Raw genomic sequence first — 23497 nt, forward strand, 5'->3', positions numbered from 1 at the left:
ACCTGTTACCACGCCTGGCTAATTTTCTGTATTTTTAGTAGAGATGGGGTTCACCATGTTGGTCAGAGTGATCTCACACTCCTGACTTCAGGTGATCCACCTACCTTGCCTTCCCAAAGTGCTGGGATTAAAGGCATGAGGCATCATGCCTGGCTGGCAATTTACGTTTTTTTTTGTGAGATGGAGTCTCGCTCTGTCGCCCAGGCTGGAGTGCATTGGTACAATCTCGGCTCACTGCAACCTCGGCCTCCCTGTTTTACACAATTCTCTGCATCAGCCTCCCAAGTAGCTGGGATTAAAGGGGCCTGCTACCATGCCTGGCTAATTTTTTGTATTTTTAGTACGACAGGTTTCATCATCTTGTCCAGGCTGGCCTTGAACTCCTGACCTCATGATCCGCCCACGTTGGCCTCCCAAAGTGCTGGGATTACAGGTGTGAGTCATCACATCCAGCCAGCAATTTACTTTTAAAAGCACAATGTTGGCCGGGCGCAGTGGCCGACGCCTGTAATCCCAGCACTTTGGGAGGCCGAGGCGGGCGGATCATGAGGTCAGGAGACTGAGACCATCCTGGCTAACACAGTGAAACCCTGTCTCTACTAAAAATACAAAAAAATTAGCTGGGCATGGTGGCAGGTGCCTGTAGTCCCAGCTACTTGGGAGGCTGAGGCTGAGGCAGGAGAATGGCATGAACCCGGGAGGCAGAGCTTGCAGTGAGCCAAGATTGCGCCACTGCACTCCAGCCTGGGCAACAGAGCAAGACTCCGTCTCAAAAAAAAAAATAAATAAAAAATAAATAAATAAAAGCACAGTATTACACTGGACAGCAGGAAGAGCTGTGTTGGGTATAACAGAGCTTTCTTTTTCGTCTATGTGGCTGTTTCATTCTGCTTATGTGGGGACCTTCACACACTTAACTCATTTATAAATTTTTTTACACATGTATTTTGGTCAGTATGTTTTTGTTACATTTATGTGTCCAGGAAGAAATTAGAGCTGGTGGTATTTTGCTATGTCATCTTGCTTATGTAGTTTGTATAATTTTATAGGTTAGATTTGTAAAGTATATTTATTTATCTGAGTCTAGCAATTGAAGTAATGTGATTTTACTGTTTCTTTCTGTTATGTGTTCTCATTTTGCCCAAGACCTTTGGCCAGAGCAGAGCATAAAAGATTCTTTCCAAAAAGTGATACTTAGAAGATATGAAAAATGCGGATATGACAACGTACAGTTAAAAAAAGGCTGTAAAAGTGTGGATGAGCATAAGCTGCTCAAAAGAGGTTATAATGTTCTTAACCACAGTCTGACAACTACCCAGAGAAAAATATTTCAATGTGGTAAATATAGGACAGTCTTTCAGAAATTTTCAAATTCAAACAGATGTAAGATACGACATACTGGAAAAAAATCTTTCAAATGTATAGTATGTGGCAAAGCTTTTAACTGGTCCTCAAACCTTACTACACATAAGAAAATTCATACTGGAGAGAAACCCTACAAATGTGAAGAATGTGGCAAAGCCTTTAAGCAGCCCTCAAACCTTGCTACACATAAGAAAATTCACACTGGAGAGAAACCCTACAGATGTGAAGAATGTGGCAAAGCGTTTAAACAGTCCTCAAACCTTACTACACACAAGAAAATTCATACTGTAGAGAAACCCTACAGATGCGAAGAATGTGGCAAAGCCTTCAAAAGGTCCTCACACCTTACTGTACATAAGATAGTTCATACTGGAGAGAAACCCTACAAATGTGAAGAATGCGGGAAAGCCTTTAAGCACCCCTCACACGTTACTACACATAAGAAAATTCATACTGGAGGGAAACCCTACAAATGTGAAGAATGTGGCAAAGACTTTAAGTACACTTCTACCCTTACTGCACATAAGAGAATTCATACTGGAGAGAAGCCCTACAAATGTGAAGAATGTGGCAAAGACTTTAAGTGCACTTCTAACCTTACTACACATAAGAGAATTCATACTGGAGAGAAGCCCTACAAATGTAAAGAATGTGGCAAAGCTTTTCACCTATCCTCACACCTTACTACACATAAGATACTTCATACTGGAGAGAAACCCTACAGATGTAAAGAATGTGGCAAAGCTTTTAACCATTCCACAATCCTTTTTTCACACAAAAAAATTCATACTGGAGAGAAATTCTACAAATGTGATGAATGTGGCAAAACCTTTACCTGGCCCTCACTACTCTCTAAACACAGGAGAATTCATACTGGAGAGAAACCCTACAAATGTGAAGTGTGTGGCAAAGCCTTTACTGCATCCTTAACTCTAACTGAACATAAGAGAATTCATACTGGAGAGAAACCTTACAAATGTGAAGAATGTGGCAAAGCTTTTAACTGGTCCTCATACCTTCATAAACATAAGAGAATTCATATTGCACAGAAACCCTACATAGTGAAGAATGTGGCAGATATTTTAAATGTTCCTCCACTTTTAATAAGCATAAGATAATTCATACTGGAGAGAAACCGGATGAATGTGGGAAAGCCTTTAACCAGCCCTCAACTCTTACTAAGTATGAGAATTTATATGGAACATAAACTCATACAAATATAACAAATATAAAAAATGTGGCAAAGCTTTTAAAGGAAGTTCTCAACCCTTATTACATGTAATTCATACTGGACAGAAACTGTACAAGTGTGAAGAATGTGGCATGGCCTATAAGAAGTTCTCAATTCCTTTTTTCTTTTTTCTTTTTTTTTTTTTTTTTTTTTTTGAGATGAAATTTCAGTCTTGTCACCCAGGCTGGAGTACAATGGCATGATCTTGGCTCGCTGCAACCTCTGCCTCCTGGGTTCAAGCCATTCTCCTGCCTTAGCCTCCCAAGTAGCTGGGATTACAGTTGCCCACCACCACGTCTGGCTAATTTTTTGTATTTTTAGTAGAGAGGGGGTTTCACAATGTTGGCCAGTCTGGTCTCGAACTCTTGACCTCAGGTGATCCACCTGCCTTGGCCTCCCAAAGTCCTAGGGTTACAGGCGTGAGCCACCATGCCTGGCTACAGGTTCTCAATTCTTAAGAGACATGGTGATAATTCATGCTGGAGAGGAAATCTACAAACCTGAAAGATGCGACAGTGCTTTTTACCAACACCTCCAAATTTCCTATACATAAAAATAAATTACACTGATGTGAAACCCTAGAAATGTATAAAATGTGACAAAGCCGTTATATGGTTGTGACACTGATTGTAGGTAAGATAATTCATACTGGCAAAACTCCTACAAGTGTGAAGAATGTGGTAAAACTTTTAATCAGTGCTTACACCGTATTTCACAGGAAAGCTATTATCCTTGAGAAAAATTGTACAAATATAAAGAATATGGAAAAGCCATTAATGCCCATCACATCTTACTCAACAGAAGAAAGTTCGTAGTTAATAAAAGCATGAAAAGGGCAATTACTGTCAAAAAATCTTTCAGAAAATATAAGCCTTTAGAGTGAAGAATATTTATTTTGAAGACAGCCATTACAAATATAAAGTGGGTTGTAGTGCCTTTACTTGTGTCACAGATCTTATTGAACACATTTTGTATTAGAAGAAAACCCTGAAGCAGTTGCTCAAGCTTTGCTCAACATTGGAATTTATATTGGAGAAGAGTCCTGCAAATGAATTTGGAAAGCCTTTTTTTTTTTCAAAAACTGCAGCTTAGAAAACACCAGAGAGTTTATACTAAAATATAGTTTTGCAGATGCAGTAAACATAAAAAAATTTAATTCAAAATTGATTCTATGTAAATATCAGATAATTTACAGCAAAATAACTAAGGCACTGACACTTCAGACATAACACTAAATCAGAGTGTTGAGTAGAAAAACTAATCCACGGCTACAGCAGTTAGATAAATTATTTGTATATAACTTTAAAAGTAGATTTTTTTGAAGCATTGTAGTTACATTGAAAGTATAGTTGTTTCCTTGAAAAAAACAATTTTGAAAAGTGAATAAGTATGTAATATGGTTTTCATATTACTTTATGCTGTTATTTCTATTGTGTTCACATGTGAAAGCATGTGATCAATTGTTGCTGCATCGGATATATTAGAGATTGTTTACTAATTGGGCATTACTTAGAACCTTTTCTATAAAAGAGTAAGAACATCAAAATCTACGATGGATGATGAAAATGTAAGTGGAGCCCCTCTTTGTAGTTAACTTATACTAAGTAATATATAAGGTGGGAGTTCATGTTCTCATTTGTATTACTGTACCCTATAACTTAATGTTGACACTTTGCTTTGTCTTTTGGCTGGCCTAACCTACATTAACATGTACGCAGAACATCTTAAAACTTTTTTTTCAAAAGTTATAATGAATTACTTTATTAGCAACAAAGATAAAAAAACATGGGGGTTCAGAGTAATATTTTTCTACATTATAGTGAGAGAAAGAAATTATTATAGTTAAAAGTATTAAAATAAATTAGTATATTATTTTACTAATTGTACTTTTATGTAATAAAATGCAGTACACTTAAAAATTGTTAGATTGTGTGTGCACTTAATTTTATTTTTTTTACCATGTTAAGACTATTGTGCATTTAATGAAGCATTATTATGCCACTAACTTTAACCTATTTAACCTTATTCAACGGTGTAGGTAAAAGATGGTAGCAATATACTATTTGGTTCATAGTGGAATAACATCTCTAGTAATCCCTTTGCCAGTGGCTTTAAACTGTAAATCAGCTGAAGAATATTTTCCCACTGGTTAAATTTTTATTCTTTTTTTCTTATTGAAATTAATTATTAGTATTTTGGGGTATATAGTATGTGTATATATTTATTCCTTATATGGCATATTTTGATTCAGGCATACAATATGTAGTAATTACATTAGGGTAAATAAGATATCCATCACCTCTAGCATTTATCTTTTCTGTTACAAAGAGTGTAATTAATACTTTTAGTGTATAATTTAGTGAGGCAGGTGGATTGCCTGAGGTCAGGAGTTCAAGACTAGCCTGGCCAACATGCTGAAAGCCCGTCTCTATTAAAAATTCAGAAATTAACCAGGCATGGTGGTGCAAGCCTGGAGGCTGAGGCAGGAGAATCGCTTGAATCCCTTAGGTGGAGGTTGCAGTGAGCTGAGATCATGCCACTGCACTCTGGACTGGGGAATAGAGTGAGACTCCATCTCAAAAAAAAGTGAAAGAAATATAAATAAAATTCTTACATTTTTAGTCCTGAAAAATTATTAATAAACAATTGTTATTTAATTTTTTTTGAACATGTGGTCTCTCTGCCTGCAAACATATACACTTCTAATTTACATATAGTTAAATATACACATATTACTCTGAAGATAACTTTAGGTGTAAGAAAATCTTGCAGTGAGTAAGTGTGTTTGTGTGAGTATGAGTTTGTACATATTTTCAGAAGAAAAGAGCAATTATTGGAACAAAATGAATTATTTTAATAGGGTAACTAATAAAAAACTAAACACCTTGAAAATGCTGAAAGCAAATCCACACTTTCTGCTTTGTCTTGAATTTATTAATGTAAAGTTTTATGGCTTATGTCTCAGATTCTCCCCAGAATCTGCCTATTAAAGCACAGGCAATTTTGTCTCCAGAAATAACACTCTTGACTACAACAATAAAAGCCTTCTTCAAACAAAAAATCATTTTTAACACTTATTTTAATGAAAATTTAACCACAATTGAATAATTGGTATATTTTTATTATTCTGTGTGTGAATGCATAACACAGTACATAAAGAAGCCAGAAAAAAAAGATGTTAATATTTGTAATGAATTAAACTGGAAAGTAATTATTATGTGCAGGTGATATCTTTGATTATGTAGATAAGAAAAGCAGCAGAAAGACTTTTAAAAGTTTATTCAGGTGGGTAGGCAACATTCTAAGATAATACCCTGGATTCCCAGTCTGTTGCACACCTGCTGTGTAATACTCTCGAGTGTAAAAATGTGACTGTGGTGGGAAATCACTCATGAAGTTAGGTTACCCATGTGTTGACTTTGTGTTTATCAAAATGGAGATTATCCTGATTGTGCTAAACTTAATCAGAGGTGTTTTTAAGAGAAAGAGACACATCATAGAAAAACACCCCTGCTGGCCTGAAAGTAAGTGACTTCTATAGGTGGAACATGTTGTAAGCTGCTTATGGTGGCCGCATGGCAGGAAACATGCTTGTATATTGTCATCATTCCTGCCTCTTGCATGTTGTTTCCAGTAGGGAGAATAAGAGGATCCTATGGCAGACGGAAAAAAAGGGAATCTCATTCATGCAAGAAATAATCACCTCTCATCTGGGATAGCTTAAGAGAAACAGGAGACCACAACAGGACCTCATTAATGGGAGGAAAAGGGTAACCTGGCTAAAAGTGCTCACTGGCATTAAGGAACAACATTTAGTAAGCTGTAGTGAACGATCAGCCTCTGGGATACTGATAGTCTACCAACAAGGTTGAACTTATTCTAATTCAATCAACATCTCTGCAGCATTCTGGTGACCGAGGTTTACACTATTCATTACAGAAATGCCATGAAAACCAGTGGGTAATGTCCTAGAATTGAACTTACTTCAAAAGGCATACCTTTTTGTTTTCACATTTCAAAAACCTCAAAAACAATGAATTTATAAATAATTAACTTCTAATTATAGAGGATTCTACTATACTGTAATAGATTAAACTGTAAACTTAATATGAATATTTCTTGAATACATAATTAGTTGTGTAGATAGTTTCTTTTAGATTAACATGAAAAAACTATTAGAGAAAACATTTGAAATGAGATAAAATTAATCAAGACCACAACTTTTCAATGGGTTGGCCTAATTGCCATGCTTTTGGAGATGGCCAGACGACTAACAAGAAACAGATAAGATTTGGCTTTGCTCAATGATTGTTTTTCACCTTTTGAAGTCTAACATCCTGGCTAAAGTATTCAAAGGGAATATTTTATAGGTGGCTTCCCAGGGTTTCCAAGGCAATGAAAGAAAAATTTTGATAGGCAGGAAAATGCACACTGTATACACACCTTGCTTTTCTCTGATTTGCTTTAATACTGAAAAATTGAAGATTGTAAATGTCATCTCAATTTAGAGTAAATTAACAAAAGATTTGTTTTTGAAAAAAGCAAATGTATAAAATTAATGGGTAACAGATGCCATTAGCTTCTAAAAAATAGTATGACTAAATTCAGTAAGTATCTAGCCATGCAAATATCAGCCCAATTAAATTGAGACCCTAATAGGTGCATGTGGAAAGCATTGCTGTGCAGTGTGGTGCCTCCACTCAGTATTTTCTTCTGCCTCTTCACAGAGAAACCAGTTTCTCCTGAGTGACTCAGGGTGCATACTGGGAACTGAGAATGCTATGTTCAGAGTGATTACTGAAAACATGGTTAATACACTTCTTCTATATGATAATAAAATGTTATAAATCTTACTCTGCCTCAGAAAAGCTTTTGGGTTAATGGAAAATTTCAATATTCCAGATAATTCAGACACTTAAATGTCAGTGAAATCCCATAAAACATATTTGAATAAGATAAAGTCTTCTTTGCTAAGAATTTTATATTACTGGTAAATTTAGAAAACCAGTACTTTAAGCCAATTAGCAGTGTTTGACGTGTGAGTCGCACCCAGACAAGTGCTCTTCATGATCATTGTTAAAGCAGCAATAACAAACACCACGTGCTTTCCTGGGACCTGCTGTCCTGTTTTCCACTGATATAAAGTGGAGAAGGCATTGAAATGGCAAAGGAGTGTGATATAAATTGAATACTTATATGAAACAAAATTTTAAGTAAAAAATAGCACTTGATGTTGTACAACTATAGGTGAGACTATTAGTGTGAGGTCATATTTTTACTTATATTGACAAAATAACCACAATATTCTTATTTAGAATAATATTCCTTTTCTGCTGTATATTTGCTAGCTTTTGATAAAATACTATGGGAGCTCAATAGAAATCAACAAAATGAATCTTAATTTTACCAGAAGCATTATTGATGCATATGCTTGTTTTTCTTAAAATCCATTAGCTTTCTATGAAAGATTTATACTTTTTTTTTCAGTGTCTTATTTATTGCTTAGAATTGGCTCTCCTGCCAGAAAACTGTTATTCTCAGCTGTACCCATGTTGACTAACAGTGAGTAGAAGTGAAGTGGATAAAAAGTAAATGTATCTTCTCTATATCTTTTTTCATCCATTGGCTGAAGAACAGAAGGATGCAGAAGATGAAAGAAAATATAATCTCTGAAAGATCATGAAGCTCTGTTAACCAGACAAAAATCCCCATAGTGGATGTGTGTTTATTTTATTTTATTTTTTTATTGTACTGTCTACCTCTATGAGTTGAATTTTTTTTTTTTTTAGATGGAGTCTCGCTCTGTTGCCCAGGCTGGAGGGGAGTGGCACAATCTTGGCTCACTGCAACCTCCAAATCCCGGGTTCAAGCAATTCTCCTGCCTCAGTCTGTTGAGTAGCTGGGATTACAGGCAAGCACTACCACCCCCAGCTAATTTCTGTACTTTTAGTAGAGACAGAGTTTGACCAGGTTGGTCAGGCTGGTCTTGAACTTCTCATTTCGTGATTTGCCTGCCTCGGCCTCCCAAAGTTATGGGATTATAGGTGTGAGCCACTGCGCTGGACAAGTTTAAATTTTTTTTTTTTTTACACTTTATATGGAAATAGGATTATGTGTGCTGGGCCTGGTGGCTCATGCCTGTAATCCCACCAATTTGGGAGGTCGAGGTGAGTGGATCACTTGAGGTCAGGAGTTCGAGATCAGCCTGGCCAACATGGTGAAACCCCGTTTCTACTAAAAATATGAAAATTAGTTGGACATGGTGGTAGGAGCCTGTAATTTCAGGTACTGAGGCGGCTGAGGCAGAAGAATCGCATGAACCCAGGAGGCGGAGGTTTCAGTGAGCCGAGATGGTGTTACTGCACCATCGCCTGGGCAATAAGAGCTAAAATCCGTCTCCAAAAAATAAGTAGGATTTTTGTGTGTGTGTTTTTCTGTGCTGGCTTATTTTACTTAGCATAATATTTTTTAGGTTCATGAATGTTGTAGCAAATAACAAGACTTTCTTATTTCTAAGGGCCGAATAGCATTTCATTGTGTACATATACCACATTTTCTTTCTCCGCCTATTGATGGACACTTAGGTTGGTTCCATACCTTAGCTATTGTGAGTAATCCACTTCCTTCCTTCTCTTTTGTTTTGTTTTGAGACGAGTCTCATTCTGTGGCCCAAGCTGGAGTTTAGTGGCGCGATCTCGGCTCACTGCAACCTCCATCTCGCAGGTTCAAGCCATTTTAGTGCCTCAGCCTTTGTGCCTGGCCAAAAATATATTTTAAATAAAATACTTATGACCGGGCGTGGTGGCTCACACCTGTAATCCTAGCACTTTGGGAGGCCAAGGTGGGCAGATCATCTGAGGTCACGAGTTTGAGACCAGCCTGGCCAACATGGTGAAACCCCGTCTCTACTAAAAAATACAAAAAAAATTAGCCAGGTATGGTGGCAGGTGCCTTAACCCTAGGTACTTGGGAGGCAGAGGCAGGAGAATCGTTTGAACCCGGGAGGCAGAGGTTGCAGTGAGCTGAGATAAAGCCATTGCACACAAACCTGGGGGACAAGAGTGAGACTTCTCTTAATAAATAAATACTTAGATATAAACTAACAAATCTTGTAGAAAAAACGAGAAAAAGACATGGCATTGGTCTTGGCACCATTTCCCTAGATACCACATTAAATGCATGAGCAACAAATAAAAGTTTAACTACACTAGACTTTAAAATTTCTGCACATCCAAACAAAATTGAAGAGTGACGACGTCCCTTAGAAAATGGGTGAAAACATTTGCAAATTACATGTGAAAAAAGTGAATATTCAAAATATATAAACAACTCTTAAAACTAAACAATAAAAAATAACTTGATTTAAAAATGGAGGAACAAAATTTTCATCAAAAAGATACCCAGAAGGACACACAAATTGGGCACATGGGCTCACGCCTGTAATCTCAGCACTCTGGGAGTCTGAGGCGGGTGGATCATCTGAGGTCGGGCGTTCTAGACCAGCCCAACCAACATGGAGAAATGCTGACTATACTAAACACAAAATTAGCTGGGCATGGTGGCACATGCCTGTAATCTCAGCTACACAGGAGGCTGAGGCACGAGAATCGCTTGAACCCAGGAGGTGGAGGTTGCAGTGAGCAAGATCGCACCACTGCACTTCCAGCCTGGGTGACAGAGTGTGACTTCATCTCAAAAAAAAAAAAATTTGTTAGGTAACTGCAATATTTAACTGTTACTGTATACTCATCAAATGCAGATATTTTGAATCATTGGCATGAACTGTGTGGCAGTAAGATTTCAGAGAATATGCAGTATAATTATAAATAATATTCTAATGAGAAACTTTTAATAAATAAGCATTTAAAAGAAACTAGAGTTACTTTTTATGTTTTAAATATATGCTATTCTTACACAAAATGGAACTGCTGTAATCCAACTTCAGAAGCAAAGAATAGCCTTACATTGTTAAATATGGAAAATACATACATATATGTGTGTATATATATATATATATACACACACACACATATATATATATTTGGCAGAATAGGGTTAGACCCTCTGATATACGAAACAAATATTAGGAAATAAACTATGGTATTTAGATATAGGCTAAGAAAGTAGATGAAAATCCTATAATTCCTTTTTGCTTGCAGCAAACTTAAATATATAAGTAACTATTTTGGTAAGTGTGGAGTGTCTCCTAATTATGTAATTTACTGCAGGCATATCATACAAATTCTAGGATATTGTCCTAAATATCTGAATCTAAAATTACAAATTTGAAATAGAAAATAGAAAGTAAAAATATATAGGGAGAATGACATCAGTAAGATGAAAAGATTAAAAGTGCCCTATTTTCATATCCCATTACAGCAAAAAAAAAGTCAGCTATTTCTGACAAAAATGCCTATATTGGCCAGCCGGGGTGGCTGATGCCCCCTAGAAATTTGGAGGGTCAAGGCTAGAAGATCACAAGGTCAGGAATTTGAGACCAGCCCAGCCAACATGGTGAAGACCCATTTCTAATAAAATACAAAAAAATTAGCCGGTTGTGGTGATGCACGCCTGTAATCCTAGCTATGCAGAAGGCTGAGGCAGGAGAATTGCTTAAACCCAGAAGGTGGAGGTTGCAGTGAGCTGAGATGGCCCCACTGCACTCCAGCCTGGGTGGCAGAGCGAGACTCCATCTCAGAGAGAGAAAAAAAAAAAGCCTGTATTCGAGAACCAGGCATTATGGCTCACACCTGTAATGACAGCTACATGGTACATTAAGGTTGGAGAACTGCTTCAGGCCAGGATTTCGAGACCAGCCTGGGTTATGTAGCAAGATGACATCTCCAAAATAAGTGTCTGTAAGAGAGATTTGACATCCAGGGAGGGAGTTCTGAAACACTGTTAAAGCTTAAGGTTGAGAAGAGTTCTATTCAGAAGGCAGGCCCTCATTCAGGTGGGAAACTACAGGTCCTGCAGATCTTGGCCTTTACTGTGGTCCCCAAAGCAGTTCAATGACTCAGCTTCAGTTACCTGAGCCACAGTTTATGGCCAGTTCTGCCTACATAGAAATCCACACAGTTACCTGAGGAAATCGTCTCTGGTACTCAGTGAAAGCCATACTTACCCACATCCTGATACAAGGTCCACCGTATGCAGACCTGACTGCAAAAACCTGCCCTAGTGTCTGCCCTGCAGAGCAAAGTCCTGAAGGATATTCAGTCTGTCCAAAAATAAAATGGGAATTAAAACTACCCAAGCCCCTGTAACAAGCCAACTAAAGGTGAACCCTAGTGCAGGCCCAGCAGCCTTGTGACCAAGCTACAACCCCTCTTCACTACAAATTTAGAGGGCATCTCCTCACCCTAAGGGCCCAACGAAAGAACAACTTTACCTTCTGAAATCAATTTATGAAAACTTGAAGGGGTGTTCATCAAATTCAGACACCAAGACAAAACTAGATTTTGCCCATTGTCAATGGCTCTATTTTAATGTAGCACTGGAAGTATGTGGCAGAAGAATTAGTCAAATAAAAAAATGCATTTAAATTCAAGAAAAATTAGTAAAAGTTGTTTGTAGATCATACAATATTACACACACACACACACATATATATATATTTATTTTTTTATTTTTTTTTGAGATGGAGTTTTGCTCTTGTAGCCCAGGCTGGAGTGAAATGGCACGATCTCAACTCACCACAACCTCTGCCTACCGGGATTAAGCAATTGTCTGGCCTCAGCCTCTCGAGTAGCTGGGATTACAGGCATGCGCCACCATACCCAGCTAATTTTTGTATTTTTAGTAGAGATGGGGGTTTCTCCATGTTGGTCAGGCTGGCCTTGAACTCCCGACCTCAGGTGATCCACCCACCTCAGCCTCCCAAACTGCTGGGATTAAAGGTGTGAGCCACTGCACCCGGCCCATACAACTTTATATTTGAAAAAGCATAAACAGTATATTAAAACCTGTCTAAACTAATAAATATACTCAGTAAATTAGCCAAATATAAAATTAACATAAAAGTATGTGTATGGTTTCATACACTTAAACTATCTGGTAAAATAGAAGAAGAGGCTGGGCAGGGTGACTCATGCCTGCAATTCCAGCACTTTGGGAGGCCGAGGCGGGTGGATCATGTGAGGTCAGGAGTTTGAGACCAGCCTGGCCAACATGCTGAAACCCTGTCTCTACTAAAAATATAAAAATTAGCTGGGTGTGGTGGCAGGCACCTGCAATCTCAGCTAGTCAGGAGGCTGAGGCAAGAGAATTGCTTGAACCCAGGAGGTGGAGGTTGAAGTGAGCAACAGTGCAAGACATCATCTCAAAAGAAAAAAAAATAGAGGAAAAAAAATCTTATTTACTATGGCATTAAATAATAAATTTGTGAGAAAAAATTAAGGAGGTAAAAAAATCCTTAAAATAAAAAACCGAAAAAATTAGAGAAGAGCACAATAAATTTTAAATTATTTTATGTGTATTAATTGAAAGAATAAGTATTGTTAAAGTGCTATGTTATCCAAAGTGATCTATAGATTCATTAAACTTCCTATCAAAATTGCAGTGGTATTTTTTTCACAGTAATGGAAAATATGATTCTAAAATTTACATGAAACTAAAATAAACTTTGAATAGCCAAAGCAAACTTGAGGTAAAAGAACAAAGCAGGATATCATATTTACAATTTCAAACTGTATTTCAAGACTATATAGTAATAAAAACAGAATGGACTGTGCAGAAAAATGTACAAAAAAATGCAACGGGATCTACTACTGTCATACATTTCAGTCCCGATGCAAAAAGAGAACTTAAAAAATAGTTTTAGTTTCTCGAAATCATGCAGATATTTGCGTGTCCCAAAAACAATGAATAATAAGCCAGTGCAGTCTTTTACATGCCATTAAGAGGACTTTGGCTTTCAGTGTAAATTTGAAGGAAGCTCACCTAAAGAAAAGTAGAATCCTTAAGAGAATTTAAAAGTATAAGACAGGGGTGGGCGCAGTGGCGCATGCCTGTAATCCCAGCACTTTAGGAGGCGAAGGCGGGCGGATTGCCTGAGGTCAGGAGTCCGAGGCCAGCCTGACCAACACGGAGAAACCCCTTCTGTAATAAAAATACAAAATTAGCCGGGCATGGGGGCGCAGGCCTGTAATCCCAGCTACTCCGAAGGCTGAGGCAGGAGAATCACTTGAACCCAGGAAAGGGAGGTTGCGGTGATCTGAGATCCTACCATTGCACTCCCGCCTGGGCAACAAGAGTAAAACTCTTCCTTAAAAAAAGAAAAAGCATAGTCAGGCGCGGTGGCTCAGGCCTGTAGTCCCAGAACTTTGGGAGGCCGAGGCGGGCGGATCACATGGTCTGGAGTTGGAGACCAGCCTGGCCAATATGGTGAAACCCCATCTCTACTAAAACTACAAAAATTAGCAGGGCGTGAGGTGGTCTCCTGTACTCCCAGCTACTCGGGAGGCTGAGGCAGGAGAATTGCTTGAACCCGGGAGGTGGAGGTTGCAGTGAGCAGAGACTGCGCCACTGCACTCTAGCCTGGGCAACAGAGCGATACTTGGTCTCAAAAAAAAAAAAAAAAAAAAAAGCATAAGACAGAAGATGCCCTGTGTGAGAGCAAAATTTAAGAAAAGAAAAAAGAAAAACTGCCCAGGAACTATTTCCTTTGGAGCACAGCTTCCCAAATCACATTTTAAGGACTGGCTTTCTCTTTGACCTTGGGACCTCTTGTCTGTGTTGTCTGTTGTATTCATTTTCACTCGCACCTACCTGGGGGTTTGGCAATCATCTCATGTCTCTTCACAGTGAAAGGTTTTTTTCCCTGCTCCAGACAGGTGATCAGGTCTGGCTTAGAGACAACAATACCTGTTTTATTAAAAATAAATAACAAGAATCTTGCTCATATTCTCCAATTACAAGCTAGTGCTGTGCTCAGCAGAGAGGATGTGATAAAATATTCTAGTAAATTAATACCAAAATACTAAGTTATAACAGAAATTTCTAAATATTTAGAAAATACTTTCAATTTGTAGGTTTCTTAATTCTGCTACCTGGTACTACTGAATCAAAAATTGGTGGTGGCAATTAGATTTTCAGGTGGAGGCAACAATATTTTATGTCACTAAATTTCTGGAATTACCACTAATTTAGAGTGAAGAATACAGCTCATCTCAGGACTGTGGAAAGTTTAGATTAAGATAAAACCTCTTGAAAAAACTATTTTCTAAATTACCAAATTCTGAAAATTTTCTAAAAAAGAGGATCTGAAACTCTTTTTTTTTTTTTTGAGATGGAGTTTTCTTTGTTGCCCAGGCTGGAGTGCAGTGGCACGATCTTGACTCATTGCAACCTCCACCTCCTGGGTTCAAGCAATTCTTTGCCTCAGCTTTTTGAGTAGCTGGGATTACAGGCGCCCGCCACCACACTTGGTTAGTTTTTTTGTTTTTAGTAGAGACACGGTTTCACCATCTTGGCCAGGTTGGTCTTGAACTCCTGATCTCATGATCCACTTGCCTTTGCTTCTCAAAGTGTTGGAATTACAGGCGTGAGCCACCACACCCGGCCCTGAAACTCTTTTATGCAAAGAATAAATTACTAAAAACATTCTACAAAAAAAGAGAATGAATTATGTATTCAAGTTATCCTCACCAAAGAAGACCAGGTTTCTGTAGTTCTTTAACATCACATCCATTTAAAAATTCTGCTGTGCGGTGTATAGGCAATGCCACTCCTCCAGAGAGAATTCTATGGCCACATCTCTAAATTGCAGTGGTCCCTAAAAGACACACACACACACATTTTCACCAAGTGGCCATAGGCAGAATTTTTAATTTGACTTAAGTTGAAATGAGAGAGTAAGGAGAACTGGTTCTGACTTATAGGACTGACTAAAATTATCCAATAAAATAATTTTCAGCACAGAAATATTCTCTACTGTATTCTCTAACTCTGAGAAAATAGATCCACAACATCAGTTCATCTCTTTTTCCATATAATAAAGTATAAAATTAAGGCCATAAACACGAACATGCATTTTTGAGTGCTATATTTTCATCATACAGAATGAGTTGTGAACATTTTTCAGATGGAAAAGACATGTTGAGTTAGAAGGCACATCTCAAGTTTTGTTTTGCTTTGTTTTGAGACGGAGTTTCAATCTAGTTGCCCAGGCTGAAGTGCAGTGATGTGATCTCAGCTCACTGCAACCTCCGCCTCCCGGGTTCAAGTGATTCTCCTGCCTCAGCCTTCTAAGTAGCTGGGATTATAGGGATGCACCACCACTCCTGGATAATTTTGTATTTTCAGTAGGTTGGGGTTTTCTCTATTTTGGCCAGGCTGGTCTCGAACTCCTGACCGCGGATGATCTGCCCGCCTTGGCCTCCCAAAGTGCTGGGATTACAGGCATGAGCCACCGGGCCAGGCCAATTTTTTAAATTTCTAACAAGCTTACCAGTAATGCCAATATTTTGACCCAAGAAGGATATTTTGTCAAACATGCAGTAAGTGGAAGAGCTTGTGTTTTTCCCAGTTTTTCTAGCCTGTAAACAAAGATAGGAGCCTTCATTTTCCAAAGAGAAATATGTAGAAAAAAATAAGAAAAAAGGACAGCCACTAGATTAAATGTGATGCTTTATGCACATCAGCTGCATAAAGATACTTAATATGAAGAGAAAAATAATTAACTCTATAGTGAAAAAAATCCATCAGAGAGCTATTTCACCAAGTGAATCATTAACCATTAACTGCACTAGGACAAATTTTTATGATGTGCTAATGCACACAGAAGAACACAGCATCACTGTTGAAATATTCCTCCCCAAAAAAGTAAAAAGTAAATTACAGTCTGAATTTAACCATAAAGAAACATCAGTTTTATGCAAACTTCAAACCACACATGACTCCTATGTTCTGTGATTTTAAGTAGGCTTCATTTAGCACCCTAGAAAACAGGTATCTCCTAATTATTTATTTCAGAATTTTCTGGGTAATAAATGCCATCTCATTTTAATAAGCATTTATTTATTTTTTTTGAGATGGAGTCTCACTCTGTCACCCAGGCTGGAGTACAGTGGCGCAATGTCCGCTCACTGCAACCTCCGCCTCCCGGGTTCAAGAAATTCTCTGCCTCAGCCTCCCAAGTAGCTGGGATTACACACGCCCACCACCACACTCAGATAATTTTTGTATTTTTAGTAGAGGCGGAGTTTCATCATCTTGGCAAGGCTGGTCTTGAACTCCTGACCTTGTGATCCACCCGCCTCAGCCTTTCAAAGTGCTGGGAATATAGGTGTGAGCCACCGCGCCAGGCCTAAATAAGCATTTTCTTAATCCTGTTCTGCATAGAGCTAATGGAACACACTGTTGGAACCTCAACATTACATGTTCTCCATCTTTACTAAGGACCACAGTTTTCCCCAATAGAAATCTTGAGTATCCACATCTTTCCATGTTCAACAGCCACAAAGGGAGCATTTTTAATATTGCAGATCATAAATTATTGCTGATAATTCTGCATGGCATGTAAGAAGTTATGATGTAGAGAATGTAGAGAAGGCTCTGGGATATAGGAAAGAAATATTTTTCAGAGACCCTTGACTATCATAAGAATTTTAAGAAGTAGTTAAACCAAACTCATTAGGAAGAAAACACATGTAGAGAAGTAAAGGTTTGTGAGTACTAAACACATGGCAGTCCAGGAGGCAGAGTGGACACAGCTCTTCATCTGACACATGTTTACCTGAAGAAAAGCCATTTTTTTCTTTCTCCTGCTTCTATGGAATTCCTTCTCAAATGAGATTCTCCAGACAAATTACACCTGCATATGGAGAATATGCCTTTAAAGGTGTCAGTACCACATGTTTACCTGCTAGCGTGACATCAAATGGCAGAAAAAGACAGAATTTCATTCATTTCTGTCCTTTAAAATAGAAGAGATTCAGGAACAATGAGCTGCTCCATGAAGTTAAAAATATAAGTTTCTCCTTTCCTGTCCTGAGGTCCCCTCCCCTGCCACAGACACCAGCAGTTTCTGCTACAGTAATGGAAATATGCACCACACTGACCTGTCCCTACCAAACCCAAACAGAACAGGCCCTGTGTCCACCCTTTAGTGCAAAGGTGGAACTTAACTCTCATGAATGTATTTTGAAGCTCTCATACCTGATTCTCACCTCACCTTAGAGTCACATGAGGCCCTTCATTAAAACAACATGGATGCTTCCACCCAGGACAAGAAACAGAAGCTGTGGGGAGGGCACAAGACATTTCTGCAAATTGCCCATATGATCCTAATGAGAAGCCTGGGCTGATAACCACTGAGCTAATCATTGCCTCTCAAGCTTTAACGAGCTTATAAATCACTTGGTAATTTTGGCCCCACTTTATGTAATGTGATTCTGGAGGATTGAAAAGGGTCCATGAATGGGTGTTTTAAACAAGTCCCCTGTCAATGCTGATATTGCTCCCCCTGGGCTCATTGTTAGCATTAGTTAGAGAAGCAGGCACAGCACAGGGTTCCTTACACTCAGCACTCTTGTCACAACCTAATATTTCTGGTACAAATAAGGACAATGCGTGTCCATCCTAAAGTTTTGTATTCTTTGCTGGCTTTTTAAAGTTTACAGAGAAAACAGAAAGCAGCAATGTCTCAATAATTCTGTATTTAAAGAACAACATGGGTCGGGCCCTGTGGCTCACACCTGTAATTTCAGCACTTTGGGAGGCCAAGGTGGGTGGATCACAAAGTCAAGAGATCGAGTGCATCCTGGCCAACATGGTGAAACCCCATCTCTACTAAAAATACAAAAATTAGCTGGGCATGGTGGTGCGTGCCTGTAATCCAGCCACTCGGGAGGCTGAGGCAGAATTGCTTGAACTCAGGAGGCAGAGGTTGCAGTGAGCTGAGATTGCACCACTGCACTACAGCCTGGGGTGACAGAGTGAGACTCCATCTCCAAAAAAAAAGGAACAACATGTACACATGTACTAATGCACTATTTATTAGGCAGGTACTATGTGCTCAAGAGTATGGTAGAGAGCACTGTGCTGGGCCTAACACGTTATGTGATTTAATCCTCGAAACACCTTGGGAGCTGGCACTAGGTGTTTAATAGTTTCCAGGATTTAGATAAAGGGCCCAGCATTTTTTCTTCTTCTTCTGTTTCTCTGTCATCAAATTTTTTAAAAAACTGTAAAGAATAAAAGCTAAATATAGGCAGATGAAGGAGATATAGAAAGGAAGAGTTTAACATAGTTTAAATTTTATTCTGTTTACATTTACTTTTTTGTGACTTGTGGAATAACTACTGGATCTGCAGGAAGAGAAAACAAGTTGCTAAATGACTCTGCACGCACTGGTTTTAATAGAGAATTTATAAAATATGACCCAAAAATACACACTTTGTTTTTCCCATTTATGTTTTTGTGTTCCAGGAAATTGTGAACACCAGTTCTAGAAAGGCAGCAGGATTCACCAGTCAAAACTCTGATCTCTTCTAATCAGTTCTGTGAGGCCAGACTCCAAGGTAGAGTCAGACCTAAATAAGGCCTCCCAAAAGGATAAATGTGAACAGGTCTGGGGCAGGGTGAGGCCCCTATGTAGAATTCTGTTCTCTATACCACTAGGGCACTTCCAGTTTTGTTTTTAATAAACTCGCCTAGAAGAAACTTAAATCCCAGAGTTTCTCTAATTTTAATATTTTCTAGCCACTGTCCTGTCAACTTTATACTATATACTAATATGCAATTTAAACAAATCCCTTATGGTTTCCTAGGGTAATTTTATTTAAAAATAAATATGTGCACTTAACAAAGTAAAATAAATAGAAGTCATATGGCCCGCATGGTGGATCATACCTGTAATTCCAGCACTTTGGGTGGCCAAGGTTGGTGGAACATGAAGTCAGGAGTTCAAGACCAGCCTGACCAAGATGGTGAAACCTTGTCTCTACTAAAAATGCAAAAATTAGCTGGGTGTGGTGGCAGGCATCTGTAATCCCAGCTACTCGGGAGGCTGAGACAGGAGTATCGCTTGAATCTGAATGGCAGAGCTTGCAGTGAGTTGAGATTGTGCCACTGCACTCCAGAATGGGTGACAGAGTGAGACTTCATCTCAAAAATTAAAAAGTAATTAGAATAAAAATTCTTCTGTTAATAAATATCCCTCATGTGTAGATGTCAGAAATCACAACAATATAAAGAAAGTGGCCCAAATAAAGCTTAAGATTTTGGACACATCTATTTATTGTACCAACCATATGATGCATAATTCAATTATTCATCCAGTTGCTAATCTAGACTAAAAGTTTCTGGATTGTAGGAACCATGACTACTTCATGTTTTTTTTTTTTTTAATGGCCATATGAAATGGAAGCAACTAGTTTATCTATTTGGGTCTCCAGATCTCCTCTTTGTTTATCATCCAAGTACCAGGAAACTGGATAAACTCTCATCTGGATACTAACCAAAGACACCTCTTGTATGAGGGGAGGAACAAACACAGATGACTCAATTCTCTTACACTGAGACAGAAGCAGAATTAACCATTTTTGTCAGCCTGACAGAATTCTGTTCTGGACATCCTCAAATGCCTCAAAGACACCTAGGTTATTGTGAGATTATTAGATATCATTGGACTGATGGCCCAATGATAAGCCAGGCTGCGACTCAGGCTGTTTCGAAATAGAAAATGGAACTGCCCTGGTGGAACTCCAGAACCTGGATCACCCGTTCTGATTTGCTAGCTCTTGGGTAACAGAAAGAACAAAAATACTCTACTCCAGTACCACATTTTACATAGTTGTGGTCATGGCTCTGGATACTTTGTGGCCTTGATCTCTTACTCCTAAGATGTTTATTTACACTTACAGATTCTGCCATCAGATTCCGTTTCCTCCTGGAGCCTCTCACGTAACTGTAGCAGATCAATGAACAAGATGTGAAAAATCTCACAGAGCCACATTCCCAAATGGGGGCTGTAAGATGTCTATGCTGACATCTCACAAGGCAGAAAATGCCTTTTGTTAGTTTTCTGTACATTCACAATCCAAAGTCCGGCCCTTTTTTGTAAATCCCAGGCAGAGGCCAGATCTTATCTGCAGATTCTAGGTAGGATCCACCTGGCTCTGCATCCTTTGGTGTTACAGCAAGTGGAGTACAATCTGAGGAGAGATCCCCTCATAGAGGCTGCTCTAGCACATTCTAAATGATAAGTCTACATGAAAGAAAAAAAAAAAAGCTGACACACCATGAATATAAGTAGACAGTTTATTTGGGACAAGCTTAGGGATTATAATCTGGGAGCAAAGATTCAAGTTGTCTGGAATCTACACTTTGATTGGCATCAGTTACAAGAGGATTTGTAAAGACAACAAGAGAAGAACAGAGAATAGGTAGACACAAAGTTGTTTGTCAGAAATTTTTATGTATTTAGAGAAATAGCATTGATTATTGATTAGATATATATAGTTATGGTTTAGGGTATGGGATATAGTGTCCAATGTGTCATTATTAGTTTAATTTATAGCTACTTGTGGCAATAGTGAACAGTTTCAAGACATGAATACATAGTTCAAAGGAGGGAGAAATAACTGCACTTTTATTTTAATGTCTGAGTTTGATAACCAAAGGACTTGCATTTTTTAGATAAAAGTTTTTTATTTCCTAAATCTCAAGACCTAAATTCAAAATTTGGAGCTGCAGATTTAGGGTCTGAAGGGCTGGAGTAGCAGCAGATGTTACCTGAACATTTGTGAGCACTTTAGCAAGAGGAGAAAGGAGAACGTGGAGATTCTTTTGTCTCTATGTCTACTAATGCACATGTTACTGTGATTGGGTTTCTGGGCTACATAGTTTCTATATCAGTTTCAGGCCTGAAGATACAAGAGTCATTGATAGAGGTAAAATGGTTGATTGCTCCCCTGTGAAGTTTGTAGAAATGTGATCTAGCCTCTCTAGAAGTGGCTCTAGAGGACTATAGATACCAAATAGGAAGAGACACAATTCTGCCTGCATATTTAGGGGACAGCATGCATTTTGAAGCGAAAATATGGGTTGACTGGAAGCCTGAGAGGGAAAGTCCCCTCTAAAATAAATTCTGGTTGGCACCTTATGTGTTTATATCATGTCTGCTAATTCTAGACAGTGTTTGCAAACAATTAAAAGAAAAATTTTCTCCAGCCCCAGAGAAACTCCACAAAAATAGCACAGAAAGAAAATGGTTTTATTACACAATTGAACTTAAATGTGACATGCATCATCATCAGTCTGCTTAAGGGATTGCAAAGACAGAAAAATGGTCACCATAATTAGTCCACAATTAGAAGAATTTTCAACACCATGTCATACATAGTTCATCCTAAATTCACCTGGAGATTGAAGAGGCCATCTGTGTATGCTAATTGCTTATATTCAATGACAAACTTTTCACATCTTCATAACAGGAAGTAGTTTAGTAGCTTGAAGCCAGGTGCCTTCTGAAGGTAGGCTTTCAGTCTGCTGCAAAAATGGTTGAATAGGGTTCTATATTTTTGGCTATTTACATTTTAGAGCAGTGGCTCTGTACTCCCTGGCATTGGGTTACAGCACTCCTGCTTGCTTTCTCCTGGTTGCTAGTGGCCTCTTTTTTTTTTTTTTTTTTTTTTTTTTGAGACAGAGTCTCGCTCTGTCGCCCAGGCTGGAGTGCAGTGGCGCAATCTCGGCTCACTGCAAGCTCCGCCTCCCGGGTTCATGCCATTCTCCTGCCTCAGCCTCGGTGGTAGCTGGGACTACAGGTGTGCACCAGCACGCCAGGCTAATTTTTTTTTTTTTTTTTTGAGACGGAGTCTCGTTCTGTCGCCCAGGCTGGACTGCAGTGGCGCAATCGCGGCTCACTGCAAGCTCCGCCTCCCGGGTTCATGCGATTCTCCTGCCTCAGCTTCCCGAGTAGCTGGGACTACAGGCGCCCGCCACCGCGCCTGGCTAATTTTTTGTATTTTTAGTAGAGACGGCTAATTTCTTGTATTTTTAATAGAGATGGGGTTTCACCGTGTTGGCCAGGCTGGTCTTTAACTCCTGACCTCAAGTATTCCGCCCGCCTTGGCTTCCCAAAGTGGTGGGATTACAGGCGTGAGCCAACGCACCTGTCCCTAAATGATTTTCTATCTCCTATAACAGTTTGAAATTACTTAAAGGTTGTTTCAAACTGAAAAAATAAAAAGAATGTAGATATAAATAAAATATAGTTAAAAAATTACAGGAGATTACAAATTATATATGTAAATCTCGAGAGGTCAAAAATGACAAATTTTATTTACACGGTTTTATTTATTTATTTATTTATTTATTTATTTATTTATTCATTCATTTTTGGAGACGCAGTCTCACTTTGTCACCCAGGCTGGAGTGCAGTGGTGCGTTCTTGGCTCACCGCAACCTCTGCGTCCTGGGTTCAAGCTGTTCTCTTGCCTCAGCCTCCTGAGTAGCTGGGAACACAGGTGCATGCCACCACGCCCGGCTGATTTTTTGTATTTTTAGTAGAGACAGGGTTTCCCCGTGTTAGCCAGGATGGTCTCAATCTCCTGACCCAGTGATCTGCCGCCTCAGCCTCCCAAAGTACTGGGATTACAAGCCTGAGCCACCGCACCTGGCTTTACAAGGTCTTATTAAAATTAGCTTTAGTATTGCTAATACATTATTACCAAAGTAAAAGTTGATTTTCTCTTGAACAAACATTTCATGTATTATTAATATGACAGCAAAGTACTTCTGTTCACCTTTTGAATACATTCAAAAAGAGAGAGAATACGAGATAGAATTTTCCCATGCTCTGGGATGGGATGCTCAGCTCAGGGAGGAAGCCCTGTTTGAAAAGGCTGCAGCTAGGCCAGGCGCGGTGGCTCACGCTTGTAATCCCAGCACTTTGGG

General features: G+C 38.8%; 2 protein-coding genes across 4 annotated transcripts in view; one reads left to right on the top strand and one right to left on the bottom strand.

Annotated features, from left to right (window-relative positions):
* The window catches only part of LOC103893083 (zinc finger protein 506), a 157562-nt gene extending 143117 nt beyond the window's left edge, over positions 1-14445 (bottom strand). Inside the window, exon 1 of the mRNA XM_054540067.2 lies at positions 14366-14445. The gene's annotated coding sequence lies outside the window, so the exon portion shown is untranslated. The remainder of the gene's footprint in view (positions 1-14365) is intronic.
* Positions 1-23497, top strand: part of LOC103888547 (zinc finger protein 253) — an 84742-nt gene that overhangs the window by 30518 nt on the left and 30727 nt on the right. For 2 of the 3 annotated variants that reach the window (XM_054540052.2, XM_024237272.3), the window contains one exon: positions 1147-17133. In XM_054540052.2, the coding sequence (XP_054396027.2) occupies positions 1147-2483 (1337 nt within the window). In that variant the 3' untranslated portion in view covers positions 2484-17133. Of the gene's footprint in view, positions 1-1119; positions 17134-23497 lie in introns of those variants that run through there. The other variant, XM_054540054.2, reaches the window with a different exon arrangement.

Source organism: Pongo abelii, chromosome 20 (assembly GCF_028885655.2).
Source record: "Pongo abelii isolate AG06213 chromosome 20, NHGRI_mPonAbe1-v2.0_pri, whole genome shotgun sequence".
Lineage (NCBI taxonomy): Eukaryota > Metazoa > Chordata > Mammalia > Primates > Hominidae > Pongo > Pongo abelii.